Raw genomic sequence first — 24,572 nt, forward strand, 5'->3', positions numbered from 1 at the left:
GAAAAAAGCAGATAAATGCACAGGAGGCTGCTGAGCAAAGAGTGCCAGCTTCCCATTAATACACAAGTATTACTGTAAGAAGGCCATGACCAGTAGGCAACAGTGGGCAGCAAAAGTCAGAAACGTCGGTAATGCTCCGAATGTGTTGATGTAGCACACAAATTAACACAAACGAATACAAAACATAAATGGAAACATATGATTGAAAGCACAAGGTGACACTATTTTTGAATGACTAAAGTATGCAACGATTTATTTGATTAGACTGAACAATATTTATTACACGTGTATTTATTTATATATATATATATATATATATATATATATATATATATATATATATGTCGTTTTGCTATTTCAGAAGTCAAAATTGGTGGTGGTTAGTGAGGTCCCCACTTCACTTTAGGCGTCTTTGAGTGTTATTAATTATTATTATTCGTCATGTTTAACCTCTGTTTTCCTTTTATTCCTAGTCTGTTTTACATAGTTTTGAATGATGACTATATGCTCTGTAAGGTGACCTTGGGTGTCTTGAAAGGCGCCTCTAAATTAAATGTATTATTATTATTATTATTATTAAAATACCCTCGCGGTCCACCAGTGGTATCGTTACCACAGTTACCACATGGTTAGCTATTACCTTACCAATATGGCGTCGGTATAGGTACCACTTTACGTTTCGTCGTGACGTCGTAACATCCACTTGTGTAATATTCACTGCTTGACATTGTGTATGTTATGTGATCTTACTCTCAGACTTCATTTGAGACGTTCTTTGCCAGTTAGCGGAAAATAAGAACGAAGTTTAAAATGTTATCTTCTGTTGCAGTAAAGACCGTGAGTAATTAGTTTTTTCAGGAGTATTTACCGGGTGGGGTTGTTTGTGTTGTACCAAAGACAAAACTGCTCAGTGTGCAGCTAACGTTAGCTAGGCATCTGAATTTCAACAATATAACTTTTCATTGCGTTTAAAACATCATCCACCATCCATGTCATTAAAGTGTAGTTAGTTTGTAATAGTCTAGCATCAGATATTTTGTTTTAAATACTATCGTTTTAACTAGGGGTCGAGTATTGCCCATCACACACAAGAGGGCGACATTCTTGCATAGTTTATATGGGTTATGTCATATTGAGAAAATACACTACGGGTGAACAACGCTACAATCACCGCATATTGCATATCCGTTAAACATAACACGATAGTGTCATAGTGGCTTTTAATATTTACAGTTAAATTATATCTGAAAGAATCGCATACGCTTATTTGAGTACAATCGTTATTCATTAATCAAGCCTCAAGAAAAAATAACGCTATGCCTTTGTAAATGTTTGAATGATAACACTTTTGCTCTTATTCTTGTATTGAGAATTGTATTTATCTCTATGTTGTACATTTCAGCTGGTGAACAGGGTATGCCTGTCATGGAGACCCGCTGTAACGGGGCTGATGTCGGCCCGTGGTTATCGAGGAGAGGCGCCCGAGGACACGAAGGGTGACCTCATTGATATCCCTCTACCCCCCTGGGAAGAGAAGACGGGGGAGTCCATCAACATCAAGAGGCGCCGTCTCCTCTACGAGAGCCGCAAGAGGGGAATGTTGGAGAACTGCATATTGCTCAGGTGTGTGTCACTAATAGAATGATAATATTATAATTGTGTATATATATGTAGTTTTTACATGATGATTTTATGACACGCATAACATTAAAGTGCCCCTATTTTACCACCAGGTCTGAGTGGAAATAGCCATTACAAGCCATTTCAAAATCTGCCTGGCCGTTAGACATAGTGACATCAAAAATGGGATTATCCACCGAGATGCATGATGGATAGATAAGCCTACCAGTTGATGCAATCCAGCTGGTAGGCTGGTAGACTGATCTATCCATCATACATCTGGGCTGACACTCCCACTTGTGATTTCCGAGGGCAGTGCATATTTTGAAAATGGCTTGTAATGGCTAATCACTCTCACACTTGGTGGTCAAATAGGGGCCCTTTTATGAGCAGGTAGGGGTGGGGAACACTTCCACTGCCTAGTGCCTACCACTGCAAACGGATTGGTAGACTGGATATTTGGGAGCGAACACAGTACCCTCTCTACTGAAAACCCCCCTGTAGGCCTATGTGCAATGAAGTTCCTTGTAAAAGTATGCATTGTTTTCTAAATGGAATCTTCTTTTGTAGCCATTTTGCAAAGCGCTACCTTGACACAATGAGTGAAACACAGCTTCGGCAGTATGACAGGCTGATCAATGAGCCTACTAACGACTGGGATATCTACTATTGGGCTACAGGTACGTGTTATAGGAGAAGTGCTACATTGCTGAATGGAAAACCAATTAGGGTTGCAAGAGAGTGGCAATTGCTTTTTATATAAACGTTCCTACTTTTAGGTTACAGTGGCTGGTAACTTACTTTCATTGTCAGTCAGAGGGGAGGGACACCATTCTTTAATCAAAGAAAACATTAGGCTATATCACATTCAAAAACGAAGAATGGTTATTATATGAAGTCCTATTTTTAATAATACAAATTGATACACAATGATTCAGTTACAAAACATGCAGACAACTAATGTAATTAATTTAATTTAATAAAACTGCCCTATCAGCTTAAAGCCCCACATGAAATGAATGAAATGGTGTATTAAGGGAAAACCTAAAGCACTTTATTATAGGTGAAACGTGTGTGTAGTAGTAGTGAAATGGATTAATTCTGATATAAATCTCTACACCAACACCCCCTGCCGCCTCAAAAAAAAAAATATACAACCGGTTTTGGTAATAGTAACTTTTGACTGTTCTCCCATCTAAAAAGTACACTTGTGTTTTGTTACTGGTAGAGGCCCTGCCAACACCTGAACCCTACGAAGGAGAAATCATGGATATGTTGAAGGAATACACAAAGAATCGGGACCAGGAACAGCGGTTGGATGCCCCGAACCTGGAGTATCTGGACAAGTAGAGCCTATCAAGCGTTAGTGCCTTCTGGACACTGCAACAGAGACTCTGCTCCGTCAGAATAATTCAAGCTGCTCCGTCTCCGGCTTTGAGAACCACAGCCATTATGCCTGTATCGACTGCTTTCCGTAAAAATACAGTTTGGTTGAATAATGTCATTGTGTAAGCCTTTGTTTTTAATAAGATAATGTATAGGTTAGACATGCTGGTATTGAATAAAGATGCTTTGTGTGTACAAAGATTGGAGGGTTACACTTCTACAATTACGGTTTGTTCGATACCTAAGTTCTATGGCCTTTCTTGTGTGCAGTTATTAAACTATGTTGATTGGACTTGGTTGCCATAGTTATTGTCTCACGTATTCTGTGAAGGTGTCATGTCATTGGGTAATGTATCGTGTGTTGCCTAAGGGGGACTGGGTGCAGTGCCGGCTCCTGAGCATGAGGTGGAAGCATAGTGCTACTGCTGGTCGCACCGCAGTCTGCATCCCACATGCTATTAGCTTCCCACCTGCTGATCGCTAATCTTCCAACAGCAGATGGAACGCTTATCACGTAATTCACATTATTCACTACGTGGATGTTATTATAGGCTTGTCAAGAAGGAAATAAAACGTAGGCCTAATCATGTCGATATTATTAACCTAGAAAATAATATGTACGGAGCCGCTTGTAAAAACAAGATCGGCTCATCTCAAGGGGTATATTGTTCAATACATGATATGCTCTAATGTTGTCAAATATATATTTGTTCCCCTGAGATGACTTTTATGGAGCAGGGTAAATGATTTATAGCAACAGCGGTGTGGTATCATTCAAATCAATTTGGTAATCACCCATTGCATGAACACTGATACAAGCCTCACTTTCCTTTTTAGCAGTTGCGCCTTGCCGGGTTGTTTTCCCATGACAGTTGGACAGAAGCAGAGTGATAGCGATCGAGCCCCCTCTGGCCAGTGGATGTGCATGGAATCCTAACGCAAAGAGCATATTCGCCATGACACGGAGATACGAGGCACAGAGGGATGCCGCTTTGCCGTTGAAGACCGAGATGGTCATATGCGCATGGCCCTGCGTAATAATATCACACTGAGAAGGGCTAGGTCAGCTTTTTACCTGAATTTGCTCCGCTTGGACCAGAATAGACTGAAGTGACGTCAGGAGGGTTCCCCTCTGAGTGCCTATTTCTCCCGTGCCATCTGTCCGATACACAGTTAGGAACATCATGAAGTAATAATATAATAATGATATATAGTAATAATATAGGATTAATCCTGGGCAACAACGCAGGGCACAATAGTTAATCTCCATGCTTTTCTGGAATAAAGAACCCAACGTCAGGAGGTCTACATTTCACATGCATTGTTTACCTCAGTGGTAGCAGAATCAGTGCACTCGTTCCCCTTGTGTTGCTGTTGCTTTTGCACGTGTTCATCTACATCCCTACTCCTCCAATCTTCTCCCCTGCTGTGTCTCTTGATCGTGACAGCTCACTGTTGTCGTCTGCAGATATTCCCCAGGAATATCCATGTCATCCTTTACTCCTTTGATGTGTGTCTCTGTCAGCCTCTCGTGTATCCCTGGTGCAGTGGAGATCAGAGGCCCATGGAAGTTAGACGCAGAGTTAAAGAGACTTCTGACGCCAAGGGTGATTGGGTTGCATTCTGTTGGATGTGTCACATAAAGCAATCCCAACGGCACATACACACAGACATATTTTTATCCAGTGATCCTTTGTGTGTGTGTGTGTGTGTGTGTGTGTGTGTGTGTGTGTGTGTGTGTGTGTGTGTGTGTGTGTGTGTGTGTGTGTGTGTGTGTGTGTGTGTGTGTGTTGTAGCAGGAAAGTGTGGGAGGGCCATGTATGTGAGCAATTTCCATACTGCTGGAAACCAGCATCAACTAAAGATGAATTAACTTTAGACATCTTGGCTCTCATTAGAGCCTCAGAGACCAGATTCCCAAGAGGAAGGAGGGCCAATACGGGAATCACCGGCAGTATCTCCAATAATGATGGGATAATGATGTGTTCGTTTGCAAATGCAGTTAGTCCTTATTATTACTATTCAATGTTCAGATGCAGACTGACAAGAAGCCAGCAGCCACCCAACTGTGCCAAGTGCAATTTTGAGCTGAGGCTCAAAAGATTCTCGAAGACACCATGAACAAAACGTCCTCCAAAAACATTTTTACCAGCACTGTGTGGCTGCTTTTGTGTCACACTTTTTGAGTTGAGTTTGAAAAAAAAGTAAGAAGAAAGTACGATGAATACTTGTGGAAAAAAGAACGGTCACAGGAGTGTCTTCGTTTTTATATACACATTTATATATCTATATACACTGTACATGTTTCCAAAAATAAATGGTTGATATATAACATTGTGCGCCCCACTGATGTGACTACAAAAAGAAAAGAGAGAGAGGGGACTGAGAGATACCAAGGACACACAGATACACTTCCCCAGTTAATACTTTACATACAGTACACTTCCCCATTTTTTTACTATTGGAATTAGGATGCATCACTCTCTGGTTAACCTTCCTGTGTTTTAAGCAGCTCCCTATACAGAGAATGCCCTAGATGCCATGTCTGAATTTGAATGCCTGTGTGACGATCTATGACGATCTGCAGGTTTTTCAAAGGCAGGTAAAGCAATAAACCCTGTTGTTTTGACTTTGTTAAAGTGGCATATACTACCAGAATCTTACATGGCAGGTTTGGAATGTAACAATATCTGCTGGGCACACAGAGGGAAGCCACACGTTTGAGCACGGGACCAGCAGGGCAGAGAAGACTTGACGCTGTGCCCGTGGTTATTATGGGATACTCTGGTGCTTGGGTCGGGACCTGAGTCACAGCTCATGATAACAATGCTGCAAAAGTAGGTAATGATCACCTTCTGTCTCACCTCGTCCTCGTGACAGAGTCAGGGAGAGGGAGCATATGGCTGCCAACAGGTCATAAGGCACTCAGAACACTTTGTGCCAAAAAAGTATGGGGGGGGGGGGGGGGGGGGGGGGGGGTTGAGAAGCTTGCATCAGCTAAGATGCTAAGCCAAGTCTACTTTCACTATCATGGTGTCAGGGAACTTGAGAGCAAAACGAACACAAAAATAAACAAATTAGCATACAAATTCCGGCCATGCTGAAGGTCAAAAGAACATGAAATATAGAATAGAATTACGATTCATGAGTTTGTTTGTAAAGCTCCTTGTGGCACTCTGTCTTTACAGCTTTACACTTCATTTTATCCCTCTCCCGAAAAGAAAACATCTCTCTGAAGCCAGGAAACAGGAAGTCAACACTGCTATTTAGACAGGTGTGTTCCCGCTCCACTGCGGTCAACATTGATTCAGTGACAAAGGAAAAAGAAAGCAGAAGAACATTATCAACATATCTATTTGTACACCTGTATCATTTCATACAGAATCAAAACAATAAACAATATTGTTCTGTATAAAACTGGCAAAAACTGATATCAGTGCAGATTTACACAAAGACTTAACACTTATTACAGACAGGCACACAAACGGACATTCACAACTATTTACTCACACATACACATACTCGCAGACACACACACACACAACCCCCCCCCCCCACACACACACACACACACACACACACACACACACACACACACACACACACACACACACACACACACACACACACACACTACTATACAAATAGTGGAATGGCATACATTTCAGTTTTTTGGAGCGTATTACTCTTGTAATGTACGTTGACCAAGAGCCAATCAGCAATAATGTTTGTGACTTGATAGAGGTCTCAAACAGGTTTTGTTGAGATTGAAATGCAAATCAGACCCAACATAGCCATGTCAGGTATTGTTATTGACCAATTACCACCCAGTCATTCACATACTAGTTAGTTATAATAATAAAAATATCGGTGCATGGATCTGATAGTAGACACTTCGTACAATGCAAGCAGATCCCGTAACGTTTTTTCCATACAACACTAATCCTACCCTTACCCTAACCTCATGTATGCCTTATTGAGCACAGCACGGACAACAAAGTGAATCACTTCAACATGAATAACCCTGTTCAAGTTCTTTCTTCTCTCGAGTTTCAAGATGTATACGATAAATGTATTCCCATTACCTGTATTATGAGGTGTAACAGAAGTGCTTTAGCAATGTTAGCTCCCAAAACTTTTACACACACACACACACACACACACACACACACACACACACACACACACACACACACACACACACACACACACACGCACACACACACACACACACACTTGCATACGCACACACACGCACACACACACACACACACACACACACACACACACTTGCATACACACACACACACACACACACACACACACACACACACACACACACACACACACACACACACACACACACACACACACACACACACACACATTTTGGAAGCTGGCTTTTTGCTTATTTTCTGTCTCTGGAAGAACATGTTGATTTTTTTTATTCTTTTCAAAAGGAAACTATAAGACGACATTTATCACTATCTTTTTTCCCTCTCATTTGGGGTTATTCTTTCCAGAAAATAGGAAAATAGGTTACAACACATCACCCACAGCACGCACAGACATCGGGAGGTTCCAGCCAAGGGAGAATAATTACAGTGGGTCAAGGAAAAGAGAGTCACACAAAAAGGAAACTCAACAACTCATGTGGGTGTCATGGCAGTGTCCCCAACACGTCTGCACTGCCTCTCAGCACGCGTTCAGCCTTCCTCGATAAAGCAGGTTACATTTCAGAGACGGGGGGTGGGGGGGTGGGGGGTTGATCAGATACAGATCAGGGCAGTTTGATTGCCGGAGAAAAGTAAGTCATGGACTTCAGGAATGCACACGGTAGAGCTCGAGGAGGGGGTTAAAACGTGTTCCGCGGGCAGGCGGCAAGGGGTCAATATCGGTCCCCGCACATCGTGATGTTTGTAACATGAGCCCGCTACCTCCCTGCTGACGGCGGGAACATCAGCCGGATCTCAGCGGTGTTGAGAGATCAAAGAGTCCCTGGCGGAGCTCAGAGAGAGCGAACATACCCCCGGGGCTACCGGGGGGGGGGGAACCATAAGGATATAAAGACAAGAGGGGGGGAATCAAAGACAAGCTCCCAGAAGCTTAGGGGTTAGGCTGGGGGACTAGTTTGGGACTAGGACCAGAACAAAGAGGAGCTGGAGCGATAAGTGGCTGCGATGACTGAGGACAGGTAGAGCGGGACACAGATGGCCCTCACAGCAGGACAGCGGGTTGGAGGGGGGGAGATATGTGCAGAGGATTAGGTTCTGAGCAGAGGGGGGGGGGGGGGTTGTGGCGGGTGTGGAGAGGTGTGGAGGTGTGGAGGTGTGGAGGGGGGAGGGGGCCGGGGGCTTGGCAGGTGCGGCCTCCTCTCAGGCCTTGAGAGCATGCCACTGGGCCACGGCGGCGCGAGGACGACCCATCATGTCCTTCCAGTGTTTCACCTCCGCTGGGCCGCTCTTCCACGACAGATAAATCTGACAGGAGGAAGAAGGTCAAAACCGTTAACGGGTTCTCAAAGTCTGTTTACTTTTGTTTGAAACGTACTTTGTACAATTTCATGTATGACTTTCAACATAGCCGTCTATTCCGTTTGATACTGTGACTTAAATAAAGCCGTAATTTAGGGAAACAGGTGTAAAATCTTAGGTGTTTGCGATTTTCTGCGATTTTTTTTTGCGATTTCCAGTTTATGAACGTTCTACTCTGCTCCGAACCCCAGCCCCTTTTGTGACGTCAAAGTGCCTTTCCGATGCTATTTCAAGCACGATGGATGGACATCGATGACGAGATGGTACGCCTACGCCAAGGTGTGGATGTGTGGAGCTCTGACTGGGCAGTGGTGTATATTGATGGTCGCGTCTGAAAGAGGGTTAAGCTTTTCTCATAGAATTACCACATTGTGCAATATATCGTTGCTTCCAGCTTAAAAACACTGAATATTCATTTCTTATCTTGATTTTGTATTTGAACTGAACTTGGTGTGGACTTGTCCAGAGCAGATGGGTGTAGCTCAATTGGAGAGCTAATATGAGCCAAATCAATCTGAGCCTGAAATGCTAATGAGCATTTATAAACTAAAGAACGATTCATGGAGAAATAAATGTTTTGACTTGCAATATCCTATAAGTCCATAAGTCCAACACAGGACCCCAAATATAATTTTAACTAGTACAAAACCTATTTTATAGTATAATGTACACCGATACTGTAGTTGTGTTACTGCAAAAGTAGCAGGGACTGGGCGCATTCAAATTTATATGAGGGGGAAATGTGTATTTGATTCAGGATGTAATAAAATACATCCTGAATAAAATATACTTTATACCTATCCATAAGTATAATCCCATGGGATGAGCTTTATTTATTACAAGGGGCGCTCTGCAATATAATTTATAAAAAAAATTAATTTGAGGCAGCGGGAATTTGCCTCAATTTCCATTGCACGTCTTGCTGAGTTTGACATCGCTCCAGCAGGGGGCAGTATAGACCGGCGTCAGCACAGTGGCTCAGGAGTCAAGAGATCAGAAGGGAAAAGAAGAAGAAAAAAATGAGGTAGGGAGGAAAGGAAGGAGAAGGCAGTACCTTGCCAATGACATCATTGCGACTCAGCTTGTCCTTGTCCATGACGGTGATGATGATGGTGGTCTCCCTCAGCACGTGGGCGGGGATGTCGAAGGGGAAGGACTCGTTGAAGACAGGGTTCAGGCAACGCTTCATCACCACTGTCTTCTTCTTCTCCACGCGCTTGTCCTTGTGCATCAACCACAGCTTCACGTACGGGTCTGACAACGAGAAGACGGCAGGGTTTCCGCCCGTTTCCGGTTTTATCATCGTCCCCTCCACTTCCGAGGGACATATCTTTCAAAATCATTGTGCAGTGAAATGCCCAGAATTACAAGATTGAATAAATGGAGTTGTGCTCTCTGCTACTGACGGAGTTCAAGACAATGAAGCAGGACCGGTTATGTGGATGGACAAGAATAAGGGAGCATCAAAAAGGAGTGTCATTTTACCAGATGTGCCTCCAATGTCCATAGCTTTCAGGTTACGGGCTTTGATGATGCTCACAGTGATGATGTTGGCGGTGGGGTTGTAGCATAGAGACACCAGTAGATCTCCTCTGCTCCCCTGCATTATAACACAGGGCACACCCCACCGTCAAACAACCGTCATCTGCAACCGTTTTGTTTCCCACCAATAACCAAAAGCATCTGCTGGATCTCCACCTGGCTGTGTTCTCACAGTCTACCTGTCATCCAGCCCACACTTCCCTTTGCTTCCTCATCTGCCCCCTCCAGCGAGTCTTCGCATCACCCTGGGGCAAAGCCACGGCACCCAGGAGTGACGTCAGCAGTCACACTCTGTCCCACATCTTTTCTCCCTTTCTCTGCCTCTTTCTCCTGTTCTTCTACCCCTCCCCGCCCCCTCCTCACCCACTGTTCTCCACTTCCAGACAAACACTGAACACACACACACACACACACACACTACTCTAGCCCCCTCTGCTTATATACTCACACTGCCATCGCTGCATGGGTTCAGCTCCTTCCAGAAGGTCTGCATGTTGGCCAGGTCCAGCTTGTTCAGGGGAACGGACACCTCTCCGATGGGATCGTTCCTGCTGAAGCGGTCATAGTCCAGCACCTGGAGATATAGCGTCCTCTGGATCACCTTATCATAGGGGAACCCTGAAAACAGAAGCCAATGGAGAAACAAAGGTCAAACGAATCCAATCCACCAAGAGCCACGTGTGGTACGTGTGCATGAGAACGCGTTCAAGCGTTTTCCCCATGTGTCCCTTTGCATTCCCAACAAGAAGGGGGCTCATGGTGCAGCCCAGCCAGACCTTCAAACAGGAAGGTCTCGTTCCAGTGGGGGTTGAGGTTCTTCCTCTTGACCTTGGTCTCCAGCTTGTGCTTCTTGTCCGGCAGAAGGTAGAGCTTGACGAAGGGGTCGGACGTGCCGGAGAAGTCCTTGGCGGGAAGGTCCTGGCCTTTGAGGATCTTCACGGTGAGGGTGGAGTCCGTGAAGCTGTAGCCTACGCTGAACTGGACCCGACCCAGCTTCTCGCAGACTGGACCCTCGTGGTCGTCCTCTTCGGAACCGGGGGACAGCTGCAATAGGAAACAGAATGCAGGGATGCACAAGGTCAATGCAGTGGGTTATTTTTAGCCACACCAGGCCGAATATAGAGAGCCTTATTGGATTTATTTTAAATTGCAGTGGTTTGCCAAACGGTTTCGTTTTTGCTTTCATTGAAATGATTGAAAGGACACATTGTTAATCATTTATTTTCCTGACATTTAACCGAATCACCCGAACAATTTTGCCTGTGTGGAAAATATTAGTTTATTTTCTCCCATTGTTTCTGGTAGAAAGATTATTTCAGAGCAGATTTTGAATTGGCGGTAACAGCGTATCATCACCAGGTTGAAGACATCCCTGGTAACGGCGTGTTCCTGCACAGATGAATAACCTCTGGGGGACTAGACACAGGGCACGGGTTGGAGAACTGTGAAAACAAGCTTTTTAGGGTTCGAGGACCGATTTAGTGACCTCCTCTGCACTTCAAACACCCAAACTGTGTTTGACGGGCACAGAGCAAAATGTTATGACACATAGCCGGGGCTTGCCGAGAGATAAGAGAGGAAGGTGTGCAGAGATGTGGGGAGATGAGAGCTAGATTCTGGTCTGGTGAAGAGACCCCCAGGCCACCTTCCAGTGGCTTAACAGAAAAAAGCGTGAGGAATAGCTGCCAAAATAACAGTGTTTTGCTGCAAACCAAAACAGCTGTGCGGTGCCTGAAATGTAATCTCCCATTATGTGTTTTACTCCCAACGCCCTGGTGCTGCTGGTCTCTCTTCGTGTAGTCACAATGGGATGCCTCTCTTCTCGGAAAGCAGATGGCTCCAATGACTCTTTAACAATTTTAGACATTGGTCTGTTCCATTCAAGCCCTATGCAGCCACAGGCAGTATCACAACTTCCACAATCACTTTGACATGCCACTATGCTCGAAGACAAAGAGTCAGAAATATCTTATTCTAACACAATACTTGAAGACGAGGCGTCCGTGCATGAAGGGCTGTCACTCCTGATCACAGTGGAAACGGACCTATCCCAAACTACATTATGCAGGACCTAATCAAAGAGGTCGCAAGCCCAATATCTTTTTTTTTATTTGCTCAATGACTTATCCCCGGGATCACTTCTTCAAACCGATCCAATGCAAAGTTCAAACAGGTTGCCTCTTGCCAGCCAATTGCCTTTCCATAGACCAACGCGTGTGGCTCCAAAGCCAGTGTAGGATGGGCATTTTAATAAGAGGGTTGAAACAACCATGGGCCACTTTGGCAGAGCCTCCAGGAGTGAATATCGTCATTAAGCATCTGAAGACCACCGACATTTCACAGAGAGAGCCACGTAATTACACTGAGACAGTCCCCGCCCCAGCCTTGCCCCGTAACAACCAACACACACCACTGAATGTTCCATCACTGATCATTATCCAACTCTGCTGAATAAGGAATACTTCAGCATCCAGATACTCCCCACCACACACAGACACACACACACACACACACACACACACACACACACACACACACACACACACACACACACACACACACACACACACACACACACACACACACACACACACACACACACACACACACAAACACACACACACACACACACACACACACACTAACACACACACACCCACTTCTGTGCTATTCCACGGTAATTATGTTCCAATTAGCTACGATATGGCCCCACAGAACTCTAGGCATTCATCAGTCGATGCCACGGACGCCCAAAGTCACGTGGGTGACGAGGAACCAAGTGGGAGTAGGGCGTTCTCAAAATACCATGCTGGAATGCAATCACTAGCTCTATCCAAGTACTGTATGTCTATCTATCTACCCCTTAGAGCATCTGTTCCGCCTGACGCCGAGCCCGAGGTACAGAGAGCGCTCAGCGGTATCAGAATCCACCGGGACTGGAAAGTGTCTGTTGGAGTGTTTGATAATCACTAGGCCAACAGAGACCCGTTTTTTTATTGGTTCTCATATTTGAATGTCCAATCAACAGATGAACGACTGTGGTGCTATTGTGAGGCACCACTTAGGTAATAGGCTCCAGAGAATGTGATTAGTTGGATTCAGAATAGGGATATGCATTGTGGGATCCCGAAATGATGGTGTTACAGCACAGCCCCCCTTCATGATCAGCTTAATATGATGACAAGAAATGTTCATGTGCCAGACAGTTTCAATTAGTTTTGGACTGCCTTTTCTCAGGGCCTGCTTGTGTTAAACGCTCATTGTCAAATCCTGCCACCATGGTTTTGTACCTTTATTTAAAGATATTGCGTGTGTCTTTGCTTTTAATTGAGCCTCCTGAGCACAGCATACATACACTTTGACTTTCTCTTCGTGCTCCCCTTCCCCCAGTGATATATATAGTGGGTCACCGGCATTGCTTCTGAATAATTTAAGTGAAATAAAGAGGTTACCATGAGCATGTCGCTGGTGACAGAGTTGGCGAGGTCTGAGACGGAGGAGTTGGCGTCGCGGCTGGGCCCATGCCGCCGTCCGGCGTCTTCGGGGGTCTGACCCTTTGGGCTTACGCCGGACTTGTTACCCGGAGTTCTGATAAGAAACACAGCCGCAAAGCAAAATACAAATTACCCCCCCCCCAACTCAAAATAGCCCAATATAAAGGCCACAATAAGTAGATCATCAACACTTAATTAGTTATGATACAATACATTTAGTGTACTGCAATCGGTGTGCCGGATCAGCAACATACCTTTGTCAATATATTCAGTGGTGTAAAAAAGGTTTCTAAAAGGATGGGGAGGGTTCCAACCCTCCCCATCCTGATCACACACACACACACACACACACACACACACACACACACACACACACACACACACACACACACACACACACACACACACACACACACACACACACACAGACAGACAGACAGACAGACAGACAGACAGACAGACAGACAGACAGACAGACAGACAGACAGACAGACAGACAGACAGACAGACAGACAGACAGACAGACAGACAGACAGACAGACAGACAGGCAGACAGACAGACAGACAGACAGACAGACAGACAGACAGACAGACAGACAGACAGACAGACAGACAGACAGACAGACAGACAGACAGACAGACAGACAGACAGACAGACAGACAGACAGACCCATTCTCTCTCCATATTCAAAAGTACAAAAGGTTAGCACCATTGATATGAATGCAAAATATACAGTAGTAAGTAGCTGTAACAAGATAATTACTGTTATCTACATGTGAAATTCTCAATTCTCAAATCTCCATTAAGTGACCATAAGAAATGGAAATTTAAAGAAACAAGAAAAAACAAAGACTCCTGAAGAGTTTGAAGTCCATATTGTTGAGGTAAACATTTGGAATGCAGTGAATAGTGGACTCATAGTCATTGTCAACTGGGGACAGTTGACTATGGTGGGCTGTAAAACCACAATGGAGGTGGAAAGATGAGCCGAAAGATGAGCCGAAAGGGAGCGATACTCTTGAGGGGCTCTCTATGCAGAGGTACAGGGTGAGGGCGAAGCAGAGGCTGCCTTGTCCGTACTCCCGGGGAACAAGAACAATAATCTGAGTGAGCTGAACGACCGAAGTCAACGTGAGATTGAGACTCCATATCCCTCTTTAAGTCTTAGGTCTGTAAGAGGAAGAGGAGAGAGAAGGGGAAAGAGAGAAGGAGAGAGTAAAGAGAGAGAGAGAGAGAGTAAAGGATATAAAAGCTTGTACACAAAAACACGACGGACCCTGGTTTGTGTTAAAGAGGCATGCTCGGCAGAGCGACACACAATTGGATCACATGGGCAGGCAGAAGAGGGACAGGCAGAAGGAGAACGATGGACAGAGGAGAAGGAAACAATGAGCACCAGAGAGCCTGCATGTTTCAAAGGACACCAAAAGAGATGGCCTCCATAATCTGTTATCGTTTGGTTTTCTTTATGTTGCTTCACTGTATCAACTCGAGGGACAAGTGAGAAAGTCCCTAAATCTAGAGCGATCCTCAACAATATATGAACAAAGCCTCGGATTGTCTCCATTATTTATGTTTGACAACTGCAGTGCATCGCACTATGCCACCATGAAAAATTAACGACATATGAATAAATACCACTAATTAGGCTGCCATTAATTTTCTTATGCCATAAACATTTCCGCCTGCAATCTTGTCGGAAGGCATCGGCTAAATTGATGTTACGACACATTACAAAGTACAACACATTGTAATTTCATGCAGAAATGTTCAAACATAAATGAATGGGAAAGAGATGAGAAAGGGGCAAGTAACCCCCTTTGTCTCTCCTATCGCATCCAGATCAAATGGACAGACAGTGGCCGGCTGTGAGAAGTGGCAGCAGAGACAGAGGCAGGGAGGGAAATAAATGATGAATAAAGTACACGTCAGCAGAGAAAGATAGACCGACACACACACACTGGATGTTTAAATAAGCAACTTACTGCTTGGCTGCTCCACAACGCATCTTTATCTTTCTTTGGACCCACAGTGCCATCTGTCAATTCCCTCTATATAGGTTAGGCAATCTAGTGCAATATTATTCGTTTAACAGTCAAATATTGGCAATGGAAACTCACATGTTACCAAATGTAATCAAATAATGAATATGTGTATGACTTGTCAGGCTAAGACATATGTTAGGAAATACAGTCATTTAAATGCAAAACACAGATTACAGCTTTCACCAGCCATCCAAGAGTGAGCATGGTCCCGTCATGGTCTGTCTTTGGGTGTCACAAAGCTGTCATGGAGCGGCTGCGCAGAACGTTATAGAGTGTGTTCTGTTGCTGCGCCCCTCGCTCTAGTGATGGAGATCCGCTCAGACAGAGACCTAGTGTGTGTGATGCAGACGTGTTGAGGGTCAGGTTGCAGAGAAGTGGCCGTGAGCAGCAAGACATAAACGTACAGACGTATCGATGAGGACATCTCTGAGGACATCCCTCAGACCATCCCTCCATGCAATTTCTGAACATAAACCATGCACATCTGCATTCACCGCCGCACACATGCATTGATATGGTGTAGCTCCTTGGGGAAGGGGTTGGGGGGAGGGGGGAGGGGGGGGGGGGTTAAAAAGTCTGGTTTCCTGCCGAGGGCTATGATAATGTCCTCAAGTTACCTGATTCCAGTCCAGTCAATGAAAGGAAATGTTTGCAAGACAGTGTGCTGACAAAGTCTTCTGCAAGGCTGGAGACAACACAGGAAGAACTGTTGCCCTCCCAATGAACACCATGAGGTGGTGTCGATTGGGAACCCACACACACTGGTGTACTACAGAAGAAGAAAAGAGTGCAGCGCCAACAAACACAAGGCCATCACATTCTCCAATGGTTGCACGTACACCCCTAATCATCACTAAAAGCCAACCACTATATCAAAATAACAATGACAATCCCCAATTAAAAATGAAATGAGAGATGTCTCACATCCGTTTTCCCTGTAATAGAGGTGGGAGCTCTTCTGCAAAAAGAAGCAAAGCTGACTTATTGTCCTTTGTACTTCTGACTCCCTTCTTTAAATCACAACTCTTACGGTTACATCACTTAGTCCTCAGGGGTTGTCGTAACCATGACTACTCTGAAGAAATTAGCAGTTCTGCTTAGGGTTGTACTTGTTACGCCTGCTACCATGATCATGATCTATTAACAGGGGGGCTAGAGTTACCATGGTAACTGGAATATTCAGCAGAACCGGGGTGGGATAAGAATCAAGGTATTTTCAAGGGGGTGTGGGTTGTGGGGAGAGGAGGCTTTGAAACGATCCACACTAGCTTCTGAACGCCACCGGGGAACCTCTCCTCTAGGAGCGAGCGAGGAGCCGCTGCAGCGAGCTCTGTGGGGCTGTTGAAAGTCAACAGCCTTCTGGTCTCCAGCCGGGGCACCTCGAAGGAAAGGAAGGCATCTCAAACTTTAGACAGAAGCCAACTTGTGATGAGCTGGCCATGCCCCCGAGGCAGTGCTGCTGAGGAAACTTTTTCCCGCCTCTCGACGGAGACCCACACTTGATATGATTTCATTTTTTTCATTGTTATCTTCTTTACTGGTCAAGGAGGAACAGAGGGGATCGGCTATGGAGCTATGTTATAATGTGTAAATATATAAACACACACACAAATACATACACACACAGACACACACACACACACACACACACACACACACACACACACACACACACTTTGACGGTGCATATGACCTCTGTGCTCTGGATGCTGGGCAGAGATGTTGACCAGGGTTTTACTGATTGAACAAAGGAGAGCTGGTTACATCCTCAAGGAGGCATCCCAGACCTGTCCTCCCCTTCTTTATGTCACAGAGTGTATGAGAGAGAGAGAGAGAGAGAGAGAGAGAGAGAGAGAGAGAGAGAGAGAGAGAGAGAGAGAGAGAGAGAGAGAGAGAGAGAGAGAGAGAGAAAGAGAGAGAGAGAGAGAGAGAGAGAGAGAGAGAGAGAGAGAGAGGGGAATTGCCTTGTCCTTGGGCTCAGCATTGATTAGGAAATGTGAAAAGGGGAGGAAGTGACATCATTTAGCCAGTGGTGTACTGTGTGTATCATGTGAGTAACTTCTAGAGAGGCAGCAGGATTAGCAAAATGAAGACTCAAACAGGAAACAGGCAATATGAGGGGGGGAGGGGGTTGCAGAGCTTGGAACAACAACACATACAGCCTAACTTTAGAAACCAATCCTGCCTACTGCTGTTTGTCCCACTAAACAGATTTTGTCATCTTGTGATGCTGATATTAATGCTTCCAGATTCTCCCTTTCATAATGGTTCCATATGAAAGGCCAGTTAAAGAAGGCGACTCCCATGCTGTGTTACTCTCAAGCACACACAGCTGTAGTCTAGACACGCTTTCACAATGCTATTAGGTTTTCTTTTAATTCACAGATTTAAGGCATGTTAAGTCAGTCCTTTCGCCGTCCAAATTTACAATGCTTGAGGCAGATCCATTTCTAATAAAGTGTCACATTTATTATCTGGATCAGAGACGGCGGAACATGACCGGCAGCCAACAGACTAGGGCAGGTGCCGCTCAATGCTCTCACTGCAATCCCTCCATTACACAATTGCGCATCCTCTCCCTCCACTTTTTCCGTTGAGCTTTTGCGGTTAAAAATTGCCTGTGCACCTTAAAATGACACAGACAATTGAACAATGACTTGAAAAGCAACAAACAACATTCTTTAGTATAGTACTTATAAGAGGATAGTTGTCTCTGTCCACTAGCTTGCAAACTAAAACCATCGGCAAACACTGCCTCTATTTGAGAGGCATCGAGTGAACATTTTAACAAACGTTCGAGACTATTTCATTGTTGAACAGATTCCTATTTTTCACACCAAACGAGGCACCTTTTGTAGCCAGTGGGCGACGCGACAAGGCTGTAGCATGCCAGCGGAGCTGAAGGACACTGTGACATGCTACGCTACGCTAGGCTAGGCTAGATCATGATCAGTTGGTGAACGACCTTCCTGGACTCAAAGGATAGCCATCTGTTTGGTGTGCATGTGAAAGAGAAATGCAAAAGGCAAATGTTTGTCTGCGTGAGTGTGTTTATGCATATGCATGCAGGCATGAATACAACTGAATGAGTGAGTGAGTGAGTGAGTGAGTGAGTGAGTGAGTGAGTGAGCATGTGTGTGTGTGTGTGTGTGCGGGAGGAGTGTGCATGTCTAATATGATAATGTTTCATGTGATGTGTGTGCCACATTCAGTCTCTGCACGTGTTTGTTCAGCGACCAGTGTGGATTTCATTTCCTGGTCCAGATATTCCTGATGCAGATGTATCTCAGCCTGACGGTCGGCTGACAGTCATCTGCTCTGACATCATCCCATCACCACGTCAGTCAGCATCCCCCCCACCCCCCAAGGGAGGCCAGATTAGATGAGTCCACAGATAGAGTAATAGAGGAGAGGAAGGGGGCTGACACAACGGCTGGGGAACGTAAGGAAAGGGGGGTCGATTACCAGCCCCCACACACACACACACACACACACACACACACACACACACACACACACACACACACACACACACACACACACACACACACACACACACACACACACACACACACCCCTGCCCTCCAGCAAGTAAACTACTTCCCTCATTTTGGCTTCCATTTTCCTCCAAATGCAGTTTTGGTTGATTGAATGCCATGCAGTGTCATGACAACCAGCCAAACAATGATGGATGCGTTTGGATCGCTTGCATGTGAATTCTTCGTTCTGTTACTTTGTCATTGCCGTATCAGAATGGCATTGTTGTTGTTGTCGTATGTTATATCCTGTATTCATACAGCGGGGGGGGGAAGTAGGATTAAAGATCTTAAAATTTTTCGATTTGCAATGGAGAAGAAGAAATGTTCGAGTCGGTAGAAATTCAGGACAGGTGCAGCAGAGACAAGATGGAAATGGAGAAAAAAGAGGAAACGCCGAGAGACGAGAGTGAGGGTGGGAATATGAGGGTTGCTTCTTTGGGAATGGCATGCCATTATGGGGTTGAGATAAAAGGCATAGGGAGGGGTACAGAGATCATAAGGGATGAGGAAGAAAGCGTACATCTATAAACATATGAGGGCTCCTGACGGCCATACACAGCCCCCAGGAAAGGGGGGCAATGCGCTCCAGTCGCGCGGTTTGATGGACGAGACCGGGGTCTCTGTGTCACCACGCTCCGCACTCGGCAAACGCTGAGACAAAACACTCAACCGTACCTCGTCCCCCCGCAACCCCATGACGCAGAAACTTAATACAGCAAATGGAGCCGTCGCGTATATGCCGCCTTTCACTGGAAAACAAAAACTCCACCAGTTCTCTGCATCAACTCATGGCCTCACTCAACTTAGTGCCAGAGAGCGAGGGCCAAAGCCACGGCACGTCCTGTTTCATAGATCGATAAAACCGGTCGATACAAAATGAAGTATTTTTCAAAAACAAGGTGTCAAAATCACCCGTCAGCGGACGTTTATTTCGTTCCTCCTTCCCCCACTGCCAAGTGGTCAACGTCCCTTTTTGCTTTTCATCGACTGCTTTTCCGGTAATCGGCTCCCAGGTCCCCAGCCCCAGCCGTAGAGCCGTATAGCTGGGGCGTGGGGGGGTAGGGTGCTGAATGAGTTCCAGTCGGAAGAGGTCTGACGGTTTCAGGAAAAAAAAATAGGAAAGATGGCTCGTTTGTGGTGACCTACATCCCTGTTTCCTTACAATCATCTTTGCCCCTGTGCTATTGGCCGCACCCTGGGAGCAGCAGGGCCGTCATCAGGAGCCCCGGCTCGCTGTGATTGCCACACGGCGTTGAGGTGGCCCCTGTCAGCTGGTAGATGGAGGCTGAATTTAGAACGGTACGGTGACTGGCTTTGTTTTGGTTTTAGTGTTTTCTTTTTTAATCGTTTGGCGTGACGCAAAGACGTGGAGTACATCCGGAATGTGTACAGGCAAACAACATGTAATTTCTCCAATGTAATCAGTCAAATCACATAGCAACCCCAGAGGATGAAGCCAGGCTCAGACCACACGATTTCAGCTCGTTTTGCAGTCACACACAATCTTTGAGCGACGAGGGCATTCGGCGAAAACGACCACATGGTCCAAAGCTTGGGATGTGTCGTCCAGCGGCACTCCCACGGCAGCCCAACGTAAAGTCTAGTGTCTAGTGTCCCTGATGTTCTCCACGGATATATATATATATTACTTCTTCATCTCGCAAAGCCAACCATTGACAATGGGGAAGCCCCATGTGAACCGAGGTTATTATGTGTAACGTGTGAAGAGTAGGGGAAGGCTCTGTAGAGTTCTCCCCCCAGCAACCCCAGACAGTGATGATACCTCTTCAGCCATTACACTTATCCATGAGTGCTTGTACCAGAGTAGCACAACGTCAGAAAGCATCGCAGGTAATCTGTGACAGGATTTTGACAATATCCCTAACGTCTCATGATTTTTATATAAAGTTCCATGAAAGATATATTCTAATTGGTATGGATTCATCTGAGAAGTGCAGATGAAACAGAAAAATGCAGGTTTGTTCGGACCATAACTGACGAGTGTGAATAATATTCATAAAATGTCCAGTACACTGCAGATCCAAAGTTGTTGCAATTTATTCATGGTTGGTCCCCATTACCAGCTTGCGTACTGCTCTGTTTCTTGTCCTTATACACGTACCTCATAGACAACTGGCTTAAAGGATTGTTATGAAACTCTGTTCATTATTTTCTGACTGAACAAGAGGTTCAAAAAGAGAAACTATCACTCAAGTTTGTGCTACTCATCAAGTATTGATGAGTAGCTCTTAAAAACCCAGTGCACATCACTGTCCTCTTTTTGAAAGCCTGCCACAGACATTCTCACGCACTCACAGTGCACACAGTGCGTGTTTAACTCCAATGAGAAAGGCCTTTACTCCAAATAAGAGGAACAGCTGTTTCACGGTTAAAATTGTGTTTAAAAGATATCGTAACTTTTCCTATGTTGAAAGAACATTGTCTTAAATTACATTCTTAATGCTTTTTGATTTACAGGCTAAGGTTGTAATAAACATAGGTATTAGACAAAGGAACTTCAGTACCTAAAAAAAGATGAGGGCAAAGAACGGGATAAAATTAAAAGTAAGAGAATGCCAGGTTAGCCTCAAGAGCATGTCAGTCTAGACCTCTCTCTGTCAGTCTAGACCTCTCTGGATCAATCTAGACCTCTCTCCGTCAGTCTTGACCTCTCTCCGTCAGTCTTAACCTTTCTCGTCAGCCTAAACTTCACTCAGACAGTCTATTCTCTCTCTCAGTCAATGTTATCCTCTTGCTGGTTCAGTCAAAACCTCTCTCAACCAGTCTAAACCTCTCTGTCTCAGTTCAAACCTCTCATCAGTCTAAACCTCTCTTCGTCTGTCCAAACCTCTCTCGGCCAGTCTTAACCTCTCTGTCTGTCCAAACCTCTCTCATCAGTCCAAACCTCTCACCGTCAGTCTAAACCTCTCTGGTTCAGTACAAACCTCTCTCTATCCGTCAAACCTCTCTCGGTCAGTCTACCCTAAGTTAGGGTAGACTAACCGACGGAGGTTTGACGGATGGAGAGAGGTTTAGACAGACCGAGTTAGGGTCCCTAACTCGGTCTGTCTAAACCTCTTTCCATCAGTCAAACCTCCGTCGGTTAGTCAAACCTCTCTTGGTCAGTCTAAACCTCTCTCGGCCAGTCTGAATCTCTCTGGGTCAGTCTAACCTCTCTCGGTCAGTCTAACCTTACTCGGTCTGTCCAAACCTTAGATTGACCTCCGTCAATCTAAACCTCTCTCTGAGTCAGTCTTACCTCTCCCACTCATTCCCAACCACTCTCCCTTGAAGGTGCCACCACTCCCCATCTTTCAGATGGGGTGGGCGGAAGACGCTGCCGATCCATATTTCCCACTCGACTGGGCTCCGACGGCCATGATCGGGCACAGGGGGGCAAGCGATGGTGACAGGGGCCGGGGGGCGACCGGGAAGAATACAGAGGGACAGAGATGATGATGATGATGATGGAGGGCTGCCATTAGTTGTGGAAGGACAGTGGACGGCTCCTTGGGTGTGACGCGACCCCGGGGGCCAGCAGCTTGTGACCAGCTGGCTGTGATTAAAGGGAGTCATTTCTGACAGGCGCCCGCACTGCCAGACAGTTCAGGAGAGAGCAGACAAGGGGGACATGGGGATAGAGTCAAAGACCGGCGAACTGCACCGTCTGAGATCTCAAGGCTGTGCACCGATCATCACCACTGCGCAAACAAATAAACAGGTTCAGAATGGTGTCTGCCTACATACCCTGCATGCACACACGTCGTGCACACACACACACACACACACACACACACACACACACACACACACACACACACACACACACACACACACACACACACACACACACACACACACACACACACACACACACACACATGCTGAGCACCGAGTTCCTTTTTTCTTCACATGCTTTAAGTTCACATTTGACCTAGTTAAAGTAGCATCCGTAAATCTGGAAGGGATTCACAGAATAAGTTGTTTGCTCTGGGAAATGTGTCACCCTTTAATCTCAGCCTTTAGAGCCAAACAATTCTGGTTCACCGGACCGCGCAAGTTTACACTTCTACCTCCAGCCACGACCTTGTACAGACATGACATCCCTTTTGTCCACCCCCTCTCTTGCAAACCCAAACTGTTGGTTCATGGCATCATATGATAAGAGGACAGCCTTCGTCAGTTCAGTGAGGTGTTTCCCCACTTCGTTTTGACCAATGAGAGGGCATAGCTGAGAGAGGGTGGGATAGAGAGGAGAGGGTGAGAGAGAGCGAGAGAGTGAGAGAGAGTGAAAGAGAGCTAGAGTGAGGAAGGGAGGGAAAGAATGAGAGGGAGAGAGAGAGAGAGAGAGAGAGAGAGAGAGAGAGAGAGAGAGAGAGAGAGAGAGAGAGAGAGAGAGAGAGAGAGAGAGAGAGAGAGAGCGAGCGAGCGAGTGAGGAAGGGAGGGAGGGAGGGAGAGAAAGAGAGACAGAGAGAGACAGCGAGAGAGTGAGAGAGAGAGAAGGGGATGGGAGAGAGAGGGAGAGACAGAGATACAGACAGAGAGAGCGCTTGCTCGCCTCAGTTGTTGTGGGTGCACTGACTCCCGCTGATGAGAGGGTGGGCATATTTTTAGACAAAGTGTTCCACGTGAGGAAGCCACATACTACTCCTCCCCGAATAATGAGTGAGCATCCCGGCTCCGCCGCCTACGACTGGCAGATGAAACCATGGGCCCGCCAGCCGCGGGGAGCAGGCACCAGGCCCACTAATGAAGAGGGTAGAGACTTGATGACTTAGAGAGTATAAAAAGCAACCGTTTATATTTATAGATGGCTCCATAGAAATGAAGAGAGAGCACATAACAGCACCTCGCAGTCGGCTGGTAGACCATGTGCCGATGGAAAGCAAATGAAAAAATGCTGCAAAAAACTGGAACCACAAAGAAAGATGGAGGATAGTTTAGCACAAAAATGCAGTTTAACAACTGCCTTTTCATTTCACTTCTAGCACTGACACTTTGTCTCGGTTGTAGACTACTGCAGTGGCATCACAAATTAAACTGTAGATTTGTAAAGAACAAACCCCTACTTGGTTACAGCCTGGTCTCAAAACAACCACTTTATTTAGCTTTTGCAACGATATCTTATTTTGATTAATGCTTTAGAAAATGTATGGACTTTTTGTTAAGGAGATCAAAGGTGAAAAGTTGCATTATCAAGCAGGTTCCCTTTGAACAAACAGACTGTAGCACAACACATTAGGGTAACTCAAACATCAATCAAATACGTTTGTTTTTGGTAGTCTCAGCCAAGGCTCAGATTGAATACAAAAGGTTCCTAAAAAGTACACGCTCTACTTTCTAGGATGCAATGAGAATCAAGTTTGTATGGAGTTTGTTTAATAGCTTCTAAACAATGCTATCCTCGTTC

At 45.5% G+C, this 24,572-nt stretch overlaps 2 protein-coding genes across 4 annotated transcripts in view; one reads left to right on the top strand and one right to left on the bottom strand.

Moving 5' to 3' along the window:
- The first annotated feature begins 588 nt into the window (after positions 1-588).
- On the top strand, positions 589-3,298 carry sdhaf2 (succinate dehydrogenase complex assembly factor 2). The gene is made up of 4 exons (XM_060070600.1): positions 589-837; positions 1,403-1,623; positions 2,191-2,300; positions 2,849-3,298. Exons 1-4 carry the CDS (start codon positions 811-813, stop codon positions 2,968-2,970), a joined length of 480 nt encoding a protein of 159 aa, XP_059926583.1. The 5' UTR covers positions 589-810; the 3' UTR covers positions 2,971-3,298.
- A 1,959-nt stretch (positions 3,299-5,257) lies between these two features.
- syt7b (synaptotagmin VIIb) overlaps positions 5,258-24,572 on the bottom strand; it is a 62,358-nt gene continuing 43,043 nt past the window's right edge. For all 3 annotated transcript variants that reach the window (XM_060070588.1, XM_060070587.1, XM_060070589.1), the window contains 6 exons: positions 13,535-13,670; positions 10,859-11,126; positions 10,531-10,700; positions 10,026-10,140; positions 9,595-9,794; positions 5,258-8,486 (listed from right to left, as the gene is read on the bottom strand). In XM_060070588.1, coding sequence (XP_059926571.1) covers positions 8,382-8,486; positions 9,595-9,794; positions 10,026-10,140; positions 10,531-10,700; positions 10,859-11,126; positions 13,535-13,670 — 994 coding nt within the window. In that variant the 3' untranslated portion in view covers positions 5,258-8,381. The remainder of the gene's footprint in view (positions 8,487-9,594; positions 9,795-10,025; positions 10,141-10,530; positions 10,701-10,858; positions 11,127-13,534; positions 13,671-24,572) is intronic.

The sequence above is a fragment of the Gadus macrocephalus genome, chromosome 14, assembly GCF_031168955.1.
Source record: "Gadus macrocephalus chromosome 14, ASM3116895v1".
In the NCBI taxonomy this organism is placed as follows: Eukaryota; Metazoa; Chordata; class Actinopteri; order Gadiformes; family Gadidae; genus Gadus; species Gadus macrocephalus.